At 51.0% G+C, this 20,229-nt stretch overlaps 1 protein-coding gene across 1 annotated transcript in view; it reads left to right on the top strand.

The window, feature by feature from the left end:
• The first annotated feature begins 30 nt into the window (after positions 1-30).
• Positions 31-20,229, top strand: part of CEP164 (centrosomal protein 164) — a 37,404-nt gene continuing 17,205 nt past the window's right edge. The window contains exons 1-10 of the mRNA XM_075774359.1: positions 31-348; positions 2,360-2,447; positions 2,805-2,916; positions 3,096-3,309; positions 4,146-5,780; positions 7,920-8,078; positions 8,973-9,101; positions 9,285-9,362; positions 16,025-16,099; positions 17,420-17,503. Of these exons, the coding sequence (XP_075630474.1) occupies positions 2,366-2,447; positions 2,805-2,916; positions 3,096-3,309; positions 4,146-5,780; positions 7,920-8,078; positions 8,973-9,101; positions 9,285-9,362; positions 16,025-16,099; positions 17,420-17,503 (2,568 nt within the window). The 5' untranslated portion in view covers positions 31-348; positions 2,360-2,365. The remainder of the gene's footprint in view (positions 349-2,359; positions 2,448-2,804; positions 2,917-3,095; positions 3,310-4,145; positions 5,781-7,919; positions 8,079-8,972; positions 9,102-9,284; positions 9,363-16,024; positions 16,100-17,419; positions 17,504-20,229) is intronic.

The following is a 20,229-nucleotide window of genomic DNA, read 5'->3' as shown; positions in this document are numbered from 1 at the left end:
GGGACGGCGAGGCCGGGGCCCCGGGCCGGGCCGGGCGGAGCTGACGCGTCGCCATAGCAACGCGCGGCGGGACCCGCCCCGCCCGGACTACAGCCCCCAGCAGGCGCCGCCGCACCGCCGTCATCGCTCGGCGCGGCCCTGCCGCCTGCCAATCCGGCGCCGGGCCGTCCCCCGTCGCCCAATGGTGTTTAGCCGGGGGCGGGCTGCGCCGTTGCCAGGGCAGCCGGAACTCGGAAGCGGCGGTGGCGGCACGGCCCCGGGCAACCGCCGGGCGTCCATGGAAGTGACGAGCGGGCGGCGGCGGCGGCGGCGGCTCCCCCCGCGGGCCCGGCCCGGCGAGCAGCCCCGGTGAGGGGGGCGAGGGCCGGTGCCCACGGGGCGGGCGTAGCCGGCGGGGTGAGCCGTGCGGCGTGGGGCTGGCGGGGCGCACGGCCCGGGGAGGGCGGGAGCGCAGCAGCCGGAGGAGGCTCGTCGCTCGGAGGACAGCGGAGCTGTCCGTCCTGTTCTCCTGTCTCCCTCTGCTCGGGGCTGCGCTCTTAGAGGCGCGGGGGTCCGCAGGGTCCTGGCCGTGCCTCTGTCCTACCCGCGCAGCCGTGAAACGGGGGGGGGGGGGCGGGGGGGGACGGCGGTTTCCCTGACCGGGGGGTGCTCCCCGCCCCCCCTGCCGTGCACCCCCCAGCGCTGGTGCCGGGGCGCAGGGAAGGGGCTGGGGTGGTGAGCGGCGCCGGGTACCGATGGAGGAAAACACGAACAGAAGGCTGTGAGCCAGCTGGCCGTGCCCAGATGCTTTATTTGGGAGGGGGAGCGGAGCGGTGCAGTTCTGGTTTGGGGTGTCCTGAGAATGGCTCTGTCCGGAAACCGCCCGGATTAAGCGCTGCTTCTGAGACTCCCTTTACGTAAGGGTTATAAATACGGAGCGGGCTGAGGATGGTGGAAGGTGAAGAGGGCAGCGGTGTGGTGATCCCGCTCCAGGCGGTCATCAGTAGTGTACTAATGCTGCTCAGCCCCTTCCTATTGCTGCTGGGACACCTGGCAGGTGAGGGCCCCCCCGGATCTCACAAGAAAAGCAGAGGCACGCTGGATGCATGGAGTGTTTTGGGTAAATCTAGTCTGACCTTGTCACTCCCCCGTGGCCAGGCAGCAGGGTGTGAAAGGGACGGTCCTGTCCTCGCTCCCGCCATGTGTTCACGGTCTCCCTTGTGCTCGCACTGGCATTTGTGCGGCTGTACGCCTGCCCTGGCTCCCCATGTGGTGTGTGAGGCTAATGCTGGCTAAATGTGGCTGTGCAGAGCCACAGCTGGGGGGGTTTGGGCTGAGGAAAGTCGCTCGTAGCCGCCTAAACCTGCGGTGACTGGGTCATAAGGACCCAGCTGTGGCAGGACCAAATCACTGCCTACAGTCTTTGAGTTAACCAGCAAAGCAATCCTCCAGAGGTGGGACACACAACGTTGGGGTCCTTTACAGCTTCCAAAATGTCCTCTGGGAAGGCGAGAGAGGGTGTGGTGAGAAGCTGCCTTGTCCCTGGGCAGTGCTGGTTTAGCTCTCAAAGCTTTTCTGGGAAAATGGCTTTCCTTCTTTTTACCTTTTCTCATTTCAGCTTGTTTTTTGCCTGTTCAAAAAGTGCCTGAAGCAAGTGCTCATCTTCTCTGTAGAAGCCTGAAAGCCTGGGGGGTGGTGGGGTATGTATCTGATTATAACCTCTGCACTGCTTCAGCTCTACTCCCTGCTTCCACAGCCCCTGTGAAGCATGCAGGGAAGGTCTTTGATTTGCTTTTTGCTGTGTGCAGTGAAAGAGCGCTGTGAGCAGAGCTATGCCCTCTTGCGTGCTTGCCTTCCTTCAGGGTGGTTTGGGCTGCGGGTGTTGTGACTGGGGCAACTTCTTCCCCCTTGGCCTCAGGGCAGGTGTGAAACTGAAGCGGAGAGCTCTGGGCTGTGCCCAGCATGGTGTAGGTAACCAGGGCGGCTCATCTCCCCATTACCGAATGAATAAACAATAAAGCAAAACTGAGCGCCAGGGGTATCTGCCTTTTGTAGGGGAGGTGGGGAAACATGGTTGTGAATAATGTAATATTTCTTCCCCTCCTTTTCTGCTGTTAATTCCCTTTGAGCTGTAGCCCGCTGCCCGGCACTCGTAGCTGTGTCTTCATGCCTTAGCCAGAACTGATGGATTCTGGTAGCCTTCGCTCTTTGCCCTTCCCGTCTGCACCACGCTTGGCAGCCCCAGCGCACCTTGTTCCCCTCCACAACCCCCCCCCGGTGCCCCGTTACCTGCGGGGCTCCGCCACGCGCTGTGTGATGAGGAGGGTTTGTTTCCAAGTGCAGCTGATCACTGTGACTTTCTGTTGCTCCCTTCCTGCAGGGAGCCATGGCGGGAGCTATGGTGCGCATTGGTGACCAGCTCATCCTGGAAGAAGATTACGATGAGACATACATTCCCAATGAGCAAGGTAAGTGACGCCAGCCTTCCTAGGAGCTGCGATAAGGGATTCAAGCATGTAAGTCACCTTGAGGTGTATTGAGAAAACAGGAACATGCGTGGGAATAACCGGGATTTCATAGAAGCCAGAGGTGAAAAACTAGCTCTTTGGTCGCAGAGATAAATGCTAATTTGCAGACTGTCTCCCGGCTTTACCAGCCTAGCAGGAGGTGCCTGCTGACACGTGCGGCCGTGCTGTCAGCTTTCAGCAGCCTAATTTTGGGATTGGGATTTCCCAGTGTGACCATTGCTTTAGCCGAGAAGGTTGGCTTTATTGCGTAGCGCCCGGTGTAGACCGTCTCCACAGGTTCCTCTTCTCGTTTCCTAGAAATCCAGGAGTTTGCTCGGGAGATTGGGATTGACCCTGAGAAGGAGCCAGAGCTGATATGGCTGGCCAAGGAAGGCATCGTGGCCCCATTGCCACCTGAGTGGAAGCCCTGGTGAGAGCTCTGTCAGCCCCTGTCCTGTTCGATTCCTGCCCTTCCCCTGCTGCGTGCTGCCCACGTAGCTGGCAGAGCAGGGTACCTAACGGCTGGTGTGGGGCGTAACGCCACAACAGATGTATCCCCTCTGGATGGGCAAGTACCGTTTTCACTTTTCTTGCTTTTTTGCCACGCAGCCAGGATATCACTGGTGATATCTACTACTTCAACTTTGCCACTGGCCAGTCCACGTGGGACCACCCCTGTGATGATTACTACAGAGAGCTTGTCATTCAGGAGCGAGAGAAGCTGCTGGCCCGTGGCAGCTTGAAAAAGAAAGATAAGAAGAAGAAGAAAGGAAAGAAAGAGAAGAAAGACAAGAAGGAGAAGCAGTCCCTGAAGCGACCCACTGTGAGTAGGCTCTGCTGCTTGCAGTGCTTCTGGGGAGGAGCAAGAGGCCTGGGCAGAGGATAAATGAGTGGCTGTGAATTCAAGGGCGATCCTGTGCTGTTACCGCTTTGGGATCAGAACAGTGATCCCCTGACAAGGGATCCTGTTCAGCAGGGTTGTGAGTTTGATGCAAATCCAACAGAGGTGGGGTCACAAACCCACAAAAGTTGGGAAGCTTTGGTTTAGAAGGACACACTTGGAGTGGGGGGTGCCACAGTCCTGTGATGCTGTTGCTGAGAAGGATGTGGCACCAGCCAAGGATGCTGGTGTTATTCTTGGCAGCAGATATTTGGAGTGCTGGAAAGACTTCCTTCCTTGGAGAAGACAACAAATGGTATTTATGCAGTGTCTGTGTGCATGTTGCCATGATGTATGGGCAGCGAACACAGGTTTAGATGTGTGAGGTTAGTCTGCTTTGCTGTTGGCTTCTGCAAGCGTAACCAAATTCCCTTTATATCCCAAGTGATAGCAAGTCTTCCTTACCTTCTGTTTGCCAGTAATGAGAGATCTCGAAGGGTAAAGATGGTGCTTTCTGCTGTCACTCAAGACATAGACCTCTTCAACTCGGAAAGCCTCAAGCCTTCCATTTGAGCCTTTTCCTTTTTATATATATATATATATATATATATATATATATATACACACACACACACGTAGTTTGAAGTGCTCAAAAACTTACACACCTATTTATACTTATTTAATACACAATTTGTATATATATATATATCTTTACTTTAGGTAGATAAGGCTATATATAGTGATATGGTTTAGTTATTTGCCAATATTTATCTACTTAGGAAATGCAGCCAGGGATTCTTCCTTCAACATCATGTTGTCAAATGCCCTCTGCCGTTGTGCACCCTGGGCAGGAGAGTCCCGAGCCAGATGCAGATAGCCAGATTAGAAATGAAGGCAAAAGGAGACCATCAGACATAAGTGACTCCAGGAGACTATTTGCAGGCACATGGCGGAACAAACTGCATCACCGGCTTGTTTCAAGGTTCAGCGGATCATGTCAAACCTTACCTGATGTGGAGAAAACTTTAGGAAAAGGTCCCTATTCTAGCAGCTTTGGTGTAGGCATCCACTGGGACCGAGGCACACCTGTAGAAATGCAAGAAAAGCTTTGGTTTGATTCCTCTGACTCGCAATCTGATGATTTAGAAGCTAGGCCACCAGCGCAACCTTTTTGTCTGTCAAAGAAATCTTATTCACGAGACTTTAAGAATGTCAGATATCTACTAGAGACCCTTGAAGACAAAAGCCTGCTGTTTGAGGATGAAGAGCTGAAAGAAAAGTGGAAGATGGAAGATGTGATGGGTGAGTGTGTCCATAAGCCTGATCATCACCTCTCAGTTAGAGAGGAATCTCCAGGACTGGGTGGGGATGCAGAAAGAAGTCCAGGCATACTGCAAGCTAGAGGGAAAAAAAGCTTTTACCGCAGGAATGACGAAATGACTCTTTTTGATGCCAGTCTCACAGATGACTGGAGTTTGCAGGAGAGAGTTGATGTTCCATATGCTCAAGAAGAGCTGAGATCCTACAGCAAGGTATATGAGAGTAGAAGTAAGAGAAAAGTTCGAGGTGAGACTTTGGGTCAAGCCATCAGTCTAGTCAAAAGCAATAAGACCATTAGCAGACCTGAGAGAAAGGGTTTAAACCAGATGGAGCTGATGGAAGTAGGAGCAGAAGCAGACAGGAGCAATGGTATAGTAGAGAGCCACTCTGCAGTTCCTCAAGAGATCGGAGATATACTCCCCTGCTTCCAAGGGGTAGATGCCAAGAGAGGAGTCCTTGCAGACCTTTCTTTTGCAGTGGATCCTACATCAAAACATCCTTTTTCATCTGCTAAAGATGGCTGGAGAAATGAAGAAGGAAATGTTTTGATATCAGACTATAATGGCAGCGTTCCAGCCAGTTCTCATAACAATAGTGCACCCCAGGTACTGGGAGCAAGCCATCGCTGCTCTCCGCACCACGAGTCTGGGAGGTGGAAGGATGCGCGGTCTGTGGCCGAAGAGCCTCTACTACCTCATCCCCTCCTGGGGTCGTCCTCGGCTCAGACGCTGGGTCCTGCCCAGAAGTCAGAGAGGGAGCGAAGCTCTGAGGGTATGAAACTGTGCCACAGGCTGCAGGAATGTGAGAAAGGCCCCAGCCCAGAACCTGAACACGTCAGTCTTATGGTGGATTCTTGCGGGACGTGCACTGCCCGGCAGTCTAACGGCGCTGGAGTACAAAGAGAAGCGAAGGGAGGAAATGTAAGAACAGATCAAGCTCCTGGAGTGTGGGGAGAGAAAGTCGCAGATGACCTGCGGGTTGAACTGGGGAGCAACAGTCTCTGTCAGCGCATGGAAGTGGAGATGACCCAAACCAGAGAAACTGTGGGGAGTTGCAGCAAGATAGATGTTGGTGAAGGAGCAGGCGGGAATGAGGTAGGACTAAGTCATCTGTGATGGCTCTTCCATTGCAAATGTTTCTGGAGAAGTCAGAGTGTGAAGTTTTGCTTCTAAGCTAATTTTCAGGAGAAAAGGGGCAAAACCATCCTGTTGGAGGCTGCATAAGCAGATGTGGCATTAGTTATAGTGGCTTTTTCGAATGCTCAGGAGGTAGCTTGAAAAAGCCTTTTTGGTCTTCCTTGCATGGCAAACACTAAACAACCTGTACCTTGTTTTAGCTTTGCAAGGATGTGAAGTGCCTTCTGAACTCAGAAACAGGTGATGGGCAGTAAATCAAGTGGGATGGTGTGCTGGTTTAACCATGACAGATGGCAACATTGAATACAAAATCATCTTTAATTTTGGCTCTAAGACTCTTTGTGGTAAGCGCACTGCAAAGTCAATCTTCCCTGGAGATCCCACAATTTAAATTGGGGGGCAGTAGCTTATTTGGCAATTTTTTAGCTTAATATTGCTTGCTGAATGTCAAATCCCAGAGTGATTGAATTGGTTAAGGTGATACGGAAACCGTTAGTCACAGCCAGCTCTCTGGCATCCATGTCTGGTATCTTGAGAAATGGACTCTCTTCCCTCTTGAATGAAAGAAAATCAGGGAAAAATGTGACCGAATTAGCTTTCTCAAAGAAGAGAAGGATTATTCCCACTGGTTACAGACCTTTGTTTTGCAGGTGGGTGCAGTACTGACTTGCCTGAGCACAATGTAGTGCTTGGACCGCTGCTGCGGCCTTGGGACACCGAGGTAGCTTACAGGTGTGATGGGCCCAGCTATAAATGTGCCTTTCTCCTTCCTCTGTGAATAGCTGGACCATTTGGCTCTGTTCTGCCCAAACTCTTTCCCTCTGTTGCCTATAGCAGGGTCCTTCCCGCCACTGGGAAGAATGTTCCAGGTTGGTTTGTCTTTCATTCATAAGTAATTGCCTTAATTTAATTAGAACTTACCAAATCTCCTGTTTTGAAGGAAAAAGTGGACTGGAAGGTCGCTGTGTGTAATGTTAATGAATTGCTTGGCTCTACTGTTGCTGGTACCTAGCTGTGGCTCCACCAAATCGCTAGCTCAGGCTCCTAATCACCAGCATGTTGTAGTGCTCAGTTAGCTGATAAGAACTATGACTACAAGTGTCAGATAAACTGCAGATTATCCTGAAAGTTTTTTTTTAATTAGCGTGATGGAAGTTTCTTTGCTGAAGGACGGCTAACATCCTCTGCTCCATACAGGTAGTTCTAGAAAACAATTAGTTAAGCCCAGAATGTATGATTTATTCTGTTACCATTGCTGTGGCGGTGACTTGGTGGAAGCAGGACCAATGCGTACTCGTCTCCCTCTCCCTCGGGTGTGCGAGTGCATTAACTGTGTAATCCTGTATGGACAGGGAGTACAGGAACTGTGATTTCTGAGAGCGCGAGCTCTGCTGAAGCGACAGCACTTGGCTGTACCGGCGTGTTACGGGGAAAATCCTGGTGTAGTTTGCTTTTAGCTCAACCTGTGCCGTGTATCACAGGGTGAGGCTACTTGGGTGGGGAGTGCCACAAAGCCAAACAGAATGGTCACCCCTTTGGGTGAGGATAACGGGAGATGTCAAGCATGCGTTGCTCAGAGGTGAGGATGTTGGGTAGCTCCCAGGGCTCTTGCTGTGCTTTGAAAGGGAGAGCTGCATTCAGGAGTTTCTTACGGATGTGCTGCAGCAGAGCTGCTTTCTGCTGCCCGTAACTTTTGGGCTGGTGTGAGGTTGGGAAGCAGCCTGGATTTTGGTCTAAAAAGAGATTGTAATTGCAGCTTGTGGAGGAGAATAGGAGGCTTCTCGCCATCAGAGAGGTTTCTACTTCACTTGCTTCATGTTGTGAAGTTTGCCTCGGGTGTGTGGTGTTGGGCAAGAGCCTCTCCTAGAGGGTGTTGTGTGTGGGCACATGCAAGCGCATGAGCTAGCGTGGCTGTCGCGCTCTCGTTGGACTCAAACCGCTATTCCTTCATGTCTCATGTGCCGTGATTGCTGGATGGGGTCTCACGAGCAGTTTTTCCGTGGTGGTGGGCTGGGTATCGGCAGACAGTGTTTGCGCAGGGCTGTAAGCTGATGGCCCCGTGCTCTCCTGTCAGCGAGTCCCTTCTGTGCTCTCCAGTCCTCAGGCACCCCGCTAGCACCCGTCCAGGTGCCCTTGGGGAACCTTGTTCCGCTGCGTGGCCTTGCGGCTCCTCCGGCCGCCGTCCTTCGTGGGTCGCTGAACTTGGACGTGGTGAGCTCGGTGGACTCCAGCCCTGCGGCCAAAGGGGGAACGCAGGTAAGGCTCTGTCTTCCCGGGGACCGTGCCCTGGAAAGCGCGCTCTGCAAAAGGGTGCAGGCGTGGTGATGCCTAGGGGCTGAAATGACAGCATTTGTGATCTCTTGTCAGTTTTGAAATACTCTTACCTCTTTTTAAAAGAAATAAAATTCCCTACTCTCTTTCACTATATTTTACCTTTTGCTGTTTCTTGGGATCCTGGTGCTAAAGTTGTGGTGGGCTTTCTTCTGTTATGTTTAGTGGCTCTAAAGAAAGAATTGTTTCAATTATTGTTGGGGTGGAAAGTCTGTCAAGTTCCTTTGAGTAGAACTTTGATTTGTGTCCAAATGAAGCATGGCATATGGTACAGATAATGTAATCTGATAAGTATCTTCACTCAACTCTTACCTGCTGAGATTAAAAAATTTAAAGAACATTTTTCTGGATGAAAGTAAGATTTAGAGTCACACCGCGTGATTACTTATGGAATGTGTCCTTTGGGTCAACAAAACAAACATGTTAAGTGGTAACAAAGTGATCTTTTAAAGGAAAACAAAACAGGAGTTGCAGAAACACTGTACAAAACCACCTTCACTGAAACTGTTCTTCCTGCTGAGCTAAGTCTTGTCACTGGTGACTTCAAACACTGTGGTTTGTTACGGTCTTGACCAACCCGGTGTTTTGAGGCAGGCTTTGCGGGTGTGCTGCTCTAGGATGGGAGCCCCTTGGGTGTCAGCCCCAGCTGGACGGGGCTCTGCAGATCAAGGGTAGCACTGTAATCCTGAGCGCCTTCTCGGAATTCAGCAGCTTCCCTGCTGCTGACCAGTGTCTAAGGCAGTGTGCCTCGGTGGGTTTGTACCTCCCTTTCTCTTTTTGGCTGTCTTCTCATTTCCCGTTCTCTTTCTGACTTTGCAGCCTGCAGAGACCTGTAAGCCCACCAGCCAGACTGAGAAGTTGCTGGGCTTGGTCTGTGAAGAGAGGAGTTCCTCAAACACAGCGGCCCTAGACAAAGGGAGAAAGGAAGAAGACGAAAGTGAGAATGAGGTACTCTGTGTGCCCTGGCAAAAAATTCCAAGTTGCAAAATGAATTGGCTGTAGGCATATTGCCCTGGTGGGTTGCTGTGGCTCTGCTGCCCCATCTCACTGCTCAGGAATGCCTCCTGTGTGGCCTGTGGGACTGCAGAGGTCAGAACTCAGTGCTGACCGTCTCCTCTCTGATACTTTCAGAGTCTCCATGGGACAGCGAGACTGTTCAAAAACCTGCACGTGGACATCAGTGCCCTGGGAAGCAGCTTTGACTCTGAGGTAAGACAGTGGATGATGAGACAGGCAGGAGAAACTGGTGGGTTGAGGAGTGAGAGTGCAGGACGGGTGCTGGAGCGATGAGTTTCCTGTGTCACGGGTGAGCTGGAACAACCTGGAGCAGACTGATGGAGAGAAAGGACTGGTGGGGGAGGGTACCAGAAGCCAGACGCAGTCTGTGTGGGTATTGAAGGCAGGTTTCTGCTTGCGGTTTGGTAGGTTTGAGGCATCTTTGCACAGGGCGGAGCTTTCTTCCTGAATGAAGAAAGAGAAATTTAGAGCTACATGGGTGCAATGGGCAAGCTGGAAATCAGCTTTTCTGGGGAACAGCAGAAAGGAGAGGCCCTCAGATCCAAGAGGTGCTGCTGCCCTTGCTGTGTGGGAGGAAGGCTTGTTGAGGAAGGCACAGTTTGCTTCCTCGTTGCTTTTATTTAGTGCGTGTAGTAAGAAGGCCTGTTCTCAGCTGAAGCTGCAGTGGTGGCACTGGGGAGAAGAGAGGAACGTACTCTGGAAATGCTGTTCTTGCACCGTCACTCCATCCCCCAGGAATCTGTCAGAAGCCTCCATGTGGACTGCACGTGGCCATTCTTCTGTGGCAACCTAAAACCTGTTTTCTTTCTTCTTGCTCTGCTGATGAATTCCATGGCTCAGACACAGAGCATCAGCAGCCAGTTCAGTGCACGCGTGGCCTTGTGCAGACACTTTGCTTTCCCTTCCCTGCGGGTGAGCGCTCTCTGCCTGCGCTTTCTTAGCGGTGATCAGGCTTAAGATGACAAGGGCACAATGGGAAGTGCGTTGCAAGCAGCTCTGCTGATTCTGCCCAACTGTTTGCACTGACATTAATCCTTTCTCACCGCTTTGAAAATTCTGTTCCAGTATGTGAAAGGCAAATTAATTTCTTTTAAAGTGTTTTACGGTATTTCCTTTTCAAAGCATACGAAAATTAAGCTGTAAAGTACTTTGCTGGAGAAACCATTTACAGTGCTGGGCAGAAACGGCAAAGGCTTATGCTAAAGCGGAGGTGGAAGAAGAAAGGCCTGACTCTCTCTCTTGTCTCCAAACAACAAGCAGCCTGTCAGGGCCCAATTCGTCACTGAAATGTTAATGTGTCCAGGAACAAAGAGCTGTCTTGGCATTTCAGTGCTGCGGCAAGGTTTCGGGAATCCATCCTGAAATGGCAATTGCTACCCAACAGCCAGGCTCTGCAAATGCAGATGGTGATATCTTAGTCCTGATAAGATATTAGTGCCCCACTGGAAAAAACCATAATTTGCTTGTAGTTCCATGAGATGGCAGTAGAAAGGCATTGCTAGCAACGAGCCTCAGCCAGCAGCCCGAGCCCTGCTCCTGCTTTCTTACAAAACGGAGAGCAGGAAAGAATCCCTCTAACAAGCTCTACCTTGGGGAAATCTTGGTAGTATGGGCTGAAGCGATGAAAAAGCTGGCTTCGTGTAGGCTGTGGATCAGGGCTGAATACCCTGGAAGGTATTAAGGGGAATAATAAATGTAAAGGAAATAAGCATGTGGCTTTAGTGACTTGCTAAGACACGAGGGTGTTGAGTGAGAGCAGAAGCTGCGTGGAAGATGGCACAGCTCCCCTCAGTGGGCTTTTCTGGAGCAAGGAGTAAGGTAACTGGGGAAAAGGCCCAGTCAGATGCTGGATAACTTGAGGCGTGAGGTTTATGTGCAGTAGTTAGAATGTACTCTTGGAAAGAGGGCCTCTTGCAGGCAGCTTGCTTTGCTTGGCGGCTCGTGGGGTTAGCCCTCACCTGAACACAGCTTTCTTGCCTTCTGAATTCCTGTGATGGAATAGTTGCTGCGGACGTGCCCGAGACTGCCCTAAAATACAAAAGGGCTTTAGGGTACTGCTGGAAGGGGCCAGAGGAGGAAAAGGTCTGGAAGCATCTCTGCATGTCTGGGGAGAGGGTCCCATGGCAGGAGAAGTGCTCCCCTGACGCAGTGCTTGCAGCTTGGGAGGTTTAGTTCTCTGCTTTCTGTACAGGTCGATCTCTGGGTAAACACTGGGAGTCGAGGGGGTCTTTTGTGTGGTGGGAAATTAGCAGGCAAGGCTTCTTTACCAGATGGAGATGTGTGAAAGGGAGCTGGCTCTGTAAATAAACATTGCGCAATACAGCTCGGGTGTTACTGTGGAGAAGCACGCAGGAAGCGGTGCTGCTGGCTCCTGCTGGAGCTTTCTGCTCCAGGGGTGCGTGCAGCAGGTGATATGCAGGGCCGCGACCTGACCAGCGCGGAAGGGTGATGTGGGGATTTTTGCTAGCGGAGGTGTTACCCCACCCGCTAGGCCAACAGCAAAGTGGAGGAGGAAAACCGTGGCAGCCCGTTAGCTGATGTCGCTGAAGCTGATCTCCAGCACCGAAGGAGTCCTGCAGAGGAAGCTGGCAGCCTGAGAGAGGTGATGAGTGGCTCTCTGACATCACGGTCCTGCTTGCATGATGTCACTGAAGCTTTGCATGCAGTAGGCAGCTTCTAAGTGTTGTGGTGTGGATCTGATAGTTGCTTGGTTTGTTTCTTTTGCTGGTTAAAGTATTACATGCATGGAGAGAGCTGTAAACTTAAAAACCGAGGGTAAATGCTACCCAGATGAGGTCTGGCAAACTGACCCCCCTCTCCGTGCCGCTGTGCCTGACAACAGCCTGAAATCAGGGAGCGCATCGCCTTTCAAAAAGAGGAAAGAGCTCATACAGCATAGAATGCCTTTTTCTTTCTAAAGGTAGAAAGAATGTGGAATTTTTTTCCTGTAATATCTCATGTTCAACCTGTTAAAGTCTGAAGAGGTGGCAGAGTCATCCTGTTACCTGGGATGAGCAGGATTCTGTTTTGGTGGCTCCTGTTCATCTCCAGATCATATGCCTTTCCAAAACTCGGTCCTGTTGGTAGTGATGTGCTTTTCTCCAGACTTACGCCGATCACTGGAAGTAATGATTTGACAGGCAGAAATTTTGCATCAGTTAGTGTCACTCAGCTGCAGGTAGAATGTGTTACAGCTTGTGAAAAGATCAGCTAAAGCCAATTATACCCCGACTGACTTGTCCTGGCTCTGAAATCCATAGAAAATTCCATAGCCTGTTTTTGCATGAGGAAAACTTCCCTCCTCTGCCTGTGTGTGTGGCATAGTTCCCTCTTCACAAAGGCAACTCTTCAGTGTTAAGGTGTAATGTCACAAGCTTTGTCTGTATCTGTCCCTACAATAGGAATCTACCAGCTAAATAAATAGTTCTGAGTTATTCTAGAGACAGAGGTAAACCTGCCTGGAGAGAGAACTCTGTGCACGGTGTTGTTGGATATATTGGTATATTCTGTTGCGGGCTGTGTCTGTGCCCCTCGAAGGGGAAATATCTGTGTAGTGTTTTGAAGCACAAGAATCCTGACTGGCCTCATTTGACATCTCTTTTCCTGGGCACTGTGGATTTCTCAGGAAAACTCTAAAACAAGCCTGTCCAAAAAGGAGCACAACTAGTGACCGCTCTCTCCAGACGCATTAATCCCCAGATAATAGGAAGTGTAACGAGGACTCCCTCGTTGGAGTAACACTAAGGAAATGCCACTTGCATATGGTTTTCAGGGTTCTGGAATAAAGATGTTGTCGAGGCCTTTGCAGAGCCTTGTGTGGCTGGCTTGCCATTCAGTGGTGTGTCTGTTACCTCTGCAAACCTGGCACCGAACTGGAAAGGGGCCATAAGCTTTCCTTTATTGCAGGTGGGACTCTGAACTGCAGTTTTTTTTGGAAAGTACCCAGTGATTTGATTTCTCTGTCCTCCTCCCCAGTCTGATGGATGGCGCTCTCAGCCCTGAGAAGGTCTCTCAGACAAATGACGTGCTCTCAGTTTGCCGCAGCTCCGGGTTTAAAGCTGACAGCGTTCCAGTTGCACTTTGATAAAAATACATCGTTAAAATATGCGGTCTGTGTATGGTACATGCTGTACACAGGATGCAGCTAATGTTTGACAAGGCACCACAGCATTAATAAAACAGCGAGAAAGTAGGACGTGCTAGCGGTTTTGTGTGCATGCTGATGAGGGAACCTTTTCCTGCTTTTTCCTGGCTATTGCACTTTTTATTGAGTTTTGCGGGCCTCCCCATTGCTGTGAGAGGCAGCCGAACCTTTGGGTGACTAAGCTTTTAATTTGGGATTGGTTTTTTTTTTCCCCAAAGCCAGTGTATTCTGCCACTTCTCAGTCTGGTGTGTTAGCAAGTCACAGGCTTGTTCTGAGCTCAGAGCGGTGGCTTAAATTGGTGCCAGCCCTCAAGTTTATTCCGCTGGAAGGTGGGATGATTGCATTCTGCCTGCTCTTCTCTGGTTAAGATTTCAGGCAGAAGTTAAATGGCCAGTAATAGTCTCTTGCAAATGTCCACCTCTCACTGAACAGATCCTATGTGGAAGCATAAATGCAGAGCACGTAGGGTGCTCCCAGGGGCTGGGGACCTTTGCAGCTGCCGCTGCTAACTCTTATCTGCTGACAGTCTGTGAATAAAGCAACAGATTAAAAAAAAAAAAAATCTGAGCCCAAGAAATGAACATGTTTATCTTAATGAAGTTCCTTGTTTTTTGAAAAGGATTATCTGAAAAGAAAGGAAACTGGTCTTGAAGTCACCCAAAGCTTGGATTTTTCTTTTCTTTTTTTTTTTTTTTTTTTTTTTTTTGCTTCTTGCTGTAGAACCCATGCTATTTCTGACCCTGCATCCTCCCAGAGAGGGTAAGGAATGTTGTAGCTATAATTGTGTTTGACTTGCTGCCTAGAAGGAGTCTTTAAAATCAAGACATGGTGAAGAAGGGCGAGAGTCTTCCTTGGATTCTGATGCCATGTGCCCTCCGGCTCCAGTTCAAGTCCTTCCTGGAGATGCTGACAGTAGCCTGTCTGGCCAGAACAAGGAGGAATCTGATGGGAAACTCGCTGGGAATGAAGTACTGGGCAAGAAAGATGCTGAGGTGGAAGGTGACATCTCTGCAGCTGATGAGCTGCCGCAGTCTCTGGGGGAAAGGAGTGCAGCAGGGACAGATGTGCCCAGTGGTCCTGGGCAACCTAGACTTGCATCTCCAGCTGCTGAGGCAGATGAGCCGATAAGCCCGGCTGCCACTGTCGACACCGTGTCTCTTGATGGAAAGATGGTGAATGGAATGAGGGAAGAAGCAGCAGCTGATCTGAAAACAGACAGCAGTCTGGATGCTGGCGGCGGTGGAGAGCCTGCACAGGTTGGGTTTGGTGTGGAAGCTGCTGTGGTTGTGCCTGTCGCTTTGTAAGGCCCTGATTCGGGAAAGCTCTTCAGGTGCTTACTCATTTTCTGTTAAGTCAGCGTAAGCGCTTTCCTAATCAGCAGGGTGTTCCTGGGGGGGCACGGGTGCTCCAGATTCCCAGATCAGCATCTCTAGTACCGAGCTAGGAAGTCATTCTTTTATGCATACACAGTGCTGTCCAAAGCAACCGACAGGCAAAAACCCTGAACTGTGACGCGTGTTTTGAGTCTTGGAGGAGAAATAAGTCTCAGCTTTCGGTGCTGCCATCTGTACCAAGCAAGCAGGTTTTATAATGAAGTTCACACCAAGCCCAGCTGTCCGCGCTGCTTTGTTTCTCTCCTTCTGTTGTTTCTCTCAGCTTATGCAGAGATGGGGCAAAAGTGTAAAGCGAGCTGCCAGCTGTGATATTCGCAGCTCCGCGGAAGGATGCGCCGGGGAGGTGCGAGGTCAGAGCGGGGAGGGATGGTACCTCGGGGCTGGCTCCAGAGCTGTAGCTCAAGTCTGCCGACTGCAGTACCTCGAGTGCTTTTTCTAGCGCTCTCGGGGAGGAGAACTGGCAAACCAGGATATCTGATTGTGCCGTCTCTGGCAGGAGAACCACCATTAATGGTGCAGATGGGTTCATGGCTGGCCCCTGCAACCGGGGTGCCAGACAGACGCACGCTATCCACTCTTGTTCAGCGTCGTCCAGAAATGTTACAATATGAGAGCTGAAAAACTCTTTTTCTTTCCAATCTAGCTTCCTTTCCACTGATTTTGATGATTTTTCTAGTTCCATTGATGTGTAATTTCTCTGAAGAAACGATAAGCTATAAAACTGAGCCTGGAAAATGTGCTCTGTCCTAAAGAGCTTAAAGTTGAAGGCTTAGCTTTTACAAAAGGTTACCTGCACGCTTGTTTTATGTGTCTGGGTAGTTCTGCTCAAGTCAGCAGAGCTACGTGGGCGTTCAGTGAACGGCTACGTATTGTGTCGTCATGGCTGGGAACAGAGTCCTCGCTGCAATTAGGTAGGCACGACAAGGTGTACCTTTAAAGATCACAATACTGTTCTGTGTGGCTTTACCCATTTGCATGGTGGGCCAGGGAGTTCTTGGAGCTCCAGAGATCCTTGCAGAGGACAGTAAGCAAGTGCCCTTTATCAGGGATATTTGAAGAGCAAATCTCTGCCCTCCCCAGTCCCATCTCCTACCCCTGCCCTCCTTCCAAAGTCCTTTATCTCTGTGAAGTGGTGTTTTGTGCTCGTCTTGTGGGTCATACCCTTGGTGTCTTTCCCTTTTTCTTCCCGATCTTACCAGGAAGAGAGGCCAGATTTGTCTTCCCAGTACTAGTTGTCATCTTGAAGTGCCTAGGTGAAGCTGCAGGGGTAAGACATGTACAGGCTGTAATGCACGTCTCTTCTCGGCTTTCAAAGGCATCCGAGACCAGCGACTGTGGGGAGGACTTGCAAGTCTCTAACCGCTTGGACCGCGAGCTGATTCAGCCTGTGGTGAGTGACTAAAAGCTCCTTGTCCCTTGGGTGTGGGTTCCCTTGGGAGCGTGCAGCCAGGTAACGCTATGCCCACCTCTTGTGGTCCAACTGCCTGACTCTTTAACTGCTAAGCACTGACCTTACGGCCGTGGCACGGGCCAGCAACGTAATCCTGCGCCTGACAGGTTGTGTCTGCGGGTGAGGTAATATCCCTGGAAAACTAGGTCACTTAGAGCTGGGACTGTGCTCAGATAATTAGAAAAAGGAAAACAATAAGCAAAGTGAAAACTGTGCTTGAAGGGACTCGGCAGCTCTTTTTAAAGGGAGTCTGTAGTGCTGGGAGCCCTGGCTCCTGAAGGTCCCAGAGAGAGAATGTGCAGGAGAGTGGCCCTGAGATGGGGAGAGATGCCCATCAGCACTTCTTCATCTCCACAGGAAACTGCTATTGCCATCTGCCAGTGGGAGCAGAGGCAGCATGGCCGGCAAATGGCTGAGAATATCATTATTTATCGGTGTTAGTACAAGCCCGTGTGTTGGCAAGTAGCTTGCCATCTCAAACAATACCTTTTGTAGCGCTTGCTTGTGGGCACGTGTGCACAGACACGCACGTGCTCCCTGTGTGCAGCCGAGTGCAAGGACCCCCAGAGGCTCTGCCAGAAGGGAGAATTATCTTGGAGAGTGAATAGCTTGTGGGCAACTGGCAGGAGCTGACGCTTAGAAAAAATCTCAGAAAATCTGCAGCAGTATCAGAAATGAGTGGTGGAGGCTGGGGGGAAGATCTACTCGCTTTGGGCATATCACACGTCACCCCTGCCTACTGCGGTCGGTGGCATGGAAGTGTGCACTGGTAGTGTGACAGAGCTCACCGATGTGCTCCCTGTGTGGCAGTCCCCTGGCCTCCCAGGGAGGGTTTCCTTAGGGACCATCAGCGAAGGGAGCCTCTGCTGCACGCTGCCCATGGCCAAGTTCACAGGGAATCATGATCTACGGAGCGCTGCTGTCTGCCATCGTCCCAGCAGGTAGCTCTGTATAAGCCACCTCACCTCCCTGTGCCTCTGCACCTTGGGAAGGAGAAAACCCAGCTCGCTGCTGGTCAAGCCACTAACAGCCATCTGTCTGTCTGCAGTATAGATGTGACGTATGCTTGGATGCAGGCCAGAGTCTTGGTGTAGCCTCTCCTAGGTCTAACTGTTCAAATATCTGCCAAACACTTGCTGTCAGCTGGGTGCTGAGTGGGGATTCCAAGCTGTGGTAGGATTTTGGTCTAATCTCTCGGGATCTCTGGCAAAACTTGCGCATGCCCATCAGAGACTGAGCCTTTTCTGCTTTCTTCTTTAGGACCTGGGTTTCCAGAGTTGGCTTTCTGGGCAGGTACTGGATGTGGGGGCTCTGTCTCCTGTTCTGGACAGTCCCATGTGTAAGGTAAGTGCTATATATGTGATCAGGGACTGAACTGTGAATAGGCAGGGTAAAATACTGTATCGGGGTGCACTAATAGCAGGATGATGCTATAGGCGTAAAGGCTTTGCAGAGGCAAGCGGAAGTGATGTGTGAAGTGTTGGGGATTACAGCAGCACTGTTAATGTATCGTTTTTTCTGCGGTGATGAGCTTCAGGTAGCCACACAAAGAACAGAAACTGAGTAGAGGTGGCTTGAGGGGCGCATGTGTGTGAGTGCACACGTGTGCTTTTGCTGCCCCAATACAAGTGTAGATCAATAGCCTTCCTGGGGAACGGTGGGAAGCAGAGTCTATTTTACTTTTTTCTTTTGTGAGTATATTTGTCCTTTTCTCAAGCAGATGGAAAGGATTCATGTAACAGAACATGCTAGCATAAATGGGAAGAAAAGGAGGTTAACTCCCTCTGACAGATTTTTTTGGTATAGGGAAGCTTATTTTTAAGCATTTTGTTGTCTTGCTTGCCTTCATGTAGGGGGGAAAAAAGGCTCCTTTCGGTGAGTCTGGCATATGAAGCAGTGTTCATATGTGTGCACATGTCTGTGCTTCCTATATCACGTTAGCCTGGGATGTAGCTGCGATCGGGCAGTTCTAAGTGAAGACAATTGCTGCGCATCTTGAGGCTTTACCCTTGTCTTCTCAGTGTGTTACCAAGTCGGCTTTCTCAGCCCCACGTTGCTATCGAGCCCTCTCCCGCACCATCTTGGCTCATCAGCGTGTTGGCTGGAAGAGCGTGCGGCACAGCGAGGCAGAGGGTCAGGCTCCAGCTGGGGTTTACTCAGCCTTGCTCTGATTGTAAGCGAGTTGATCAGCTGCACTGGAGGAGGCTTTGAGTGGCGAACTCACCACCTGTCCAGCAGAGAGGAGCAATCCAGTTTGTAAGGTTGTGTCTGGAGAATACACCTGTCCTCTTGTGCCTAATAATGAGCATAATCAGATGTGAAGGGAAAACAAAACATACGCCTGCTGTGTTCTCCCCCCCCCCCCTTTCGCTGCAGCACAGGCACTGTGCATACAAATGGCTCTTTGGAGCAGCCGTGTTTGGAGTTTTACAGCCCTCTCTTGAGGAGAGGGGTGGATTTGAAACGGTGCCCCTGCAGAACTGCAGCTGCTCTCTTGTGTTGGTAGACAGAGGCTAGTCTGAAATGAGACCCTGGCTTGTAGGGAGTATGTTTACTTCCACACAGTGAGCTTGCCTCGCTTTGAATATACTGGCAAAATACTGCTGGGTTTTTTTATTTTTTAAAAGAAAGACCACCTCTGTCAGCTGCATGAGCACAGTACTAGAGGTTTTTGGTTCGCGTGTTTTGGCAGGAGCGGTGGAAGCTTGCGGAGGCCATGTGGACTGCTTCCTGCTAGACCTGGCTTCTCTGCTGGCAGTGGGGAGGCTGCTCCTTTCACCCTTGGCTTAACAGGCATTTAGAGCGCTGGCATCCTGCTCTGCTGGCTCCACTGCTGCGATGAGGGTGACGGCGGTGAGGAGCTGGAAGCAGGCGTGCCATCTAAGCTGGTGCGTGCTGGAGACCGTGGAGATCCTCCTGCTGAGGTCCCTTGGGAACTGTGCTGTGCAGTGGGAGGAGAGGGCCTGTTCTGTCATCCTGCTTTCCCATGGCCACAAGACTGGCTTTGCGTTATCGGTGTGTGAGATGTCCTCTGTGGGACACAGCCTGGCATTTCAGCAGGGCAGAGGACTGGGACTGCTGAGTTAGCAGGAGGGATGAGGCGCTCTGGGAATTTCATAGGCAAGGCTGTAAATCAGCCCTTGTTCCCTGCAGGCAGGTCCTGTCCTCACCCTCTCAAAATGCATCCAGAGGTTCCTGCAGCCCATGATTTCTGGGGAGGGAATGCCCTCCTGGAAGGCGCCTTGGGCAGTGTGGCAGTGGCCCCGTGCACGGGCTTGGCAGCATTACTCTGGCTGGTTGTCCCTATTCCCAGGAAGATCGCATTCTTTGTTTGTCTGGTTTCTTTCCTTTCACAGGCAGCAGTGACAGAGCCCGTTCTGAGCCAGGAAACATTTGCTGAGCTCCTCGGTTCTCAGGAATTGAAGTCATTATTTACACCAGGGCAGGAGGGAGGCTGGGAGGGGGAGCTGCCTGGGAGAGCTCTGACCGGGGCTGATCTGATGGAAGGTGACAGCACTTGCAGGGAATCCTTCTGCTGTTTGCTCCACTGAAAATTTGCATAAATTACTGCTGGTTTAATTCTGTGTTATTTTGGCCCTGCTCCACAGTACGCTCCCACATGGCAAGGGCTGAGCTCACCTGCTGTTCCTGTGGTCCCCAAGAATTTATGAATGGGCTGCTCTTCTGGGGACCAGAAACCTCAGCGGGGAGGATGAGCCCTTGTTGCTTTCTCACGTAGGGCCGGCAGCCTGAAGAGGGAAGTCCCTCCCCAGGTGAAATGCGCAGTGCATTTTGGTGTGTGCCTATTGCAGGGACAGAGGTGCCTGGTGGCTGGCAGGTGGGAAAAGGAGCAGCTGACTATTTTTTGTATTCAAATATTTGCTATTCGTATTTCAAGTATTCACTATGTCATAAATAAGCCAACTGAAGTTGTTCAGGCTGTGTTTCCGAGGGGCCTGGCTTCCTTAGCAGCGCCCAAACTGATGCGTTCTGGGGAGAGCAGCCAGAAATCCTTGGGTAGGCGTGACTGTGTGTGTATACTGCACGCTGCAATCTACCCGAGAACCAGG

The sequence above is a fragment of the Balearica regulorum genome, chromosome 23 (assembly GCF_011004875.1).
Source record: "Balearica regulorum gibbericeps isolate bBalReg1 chromosome 23, bBalReg1.pri, whole genome shotgun sequence".
In the NCBI taxonomy this organism is placed as follows: domain Eukaryota; kingdom Metazoa; phylum Chordata; class Aves; order Gruiformes; family Gruidae; genus Balearica; species Balearica regulorum.
This window is presented reverse-complemented; position numbering and strand designations above follow the sequence as displayed.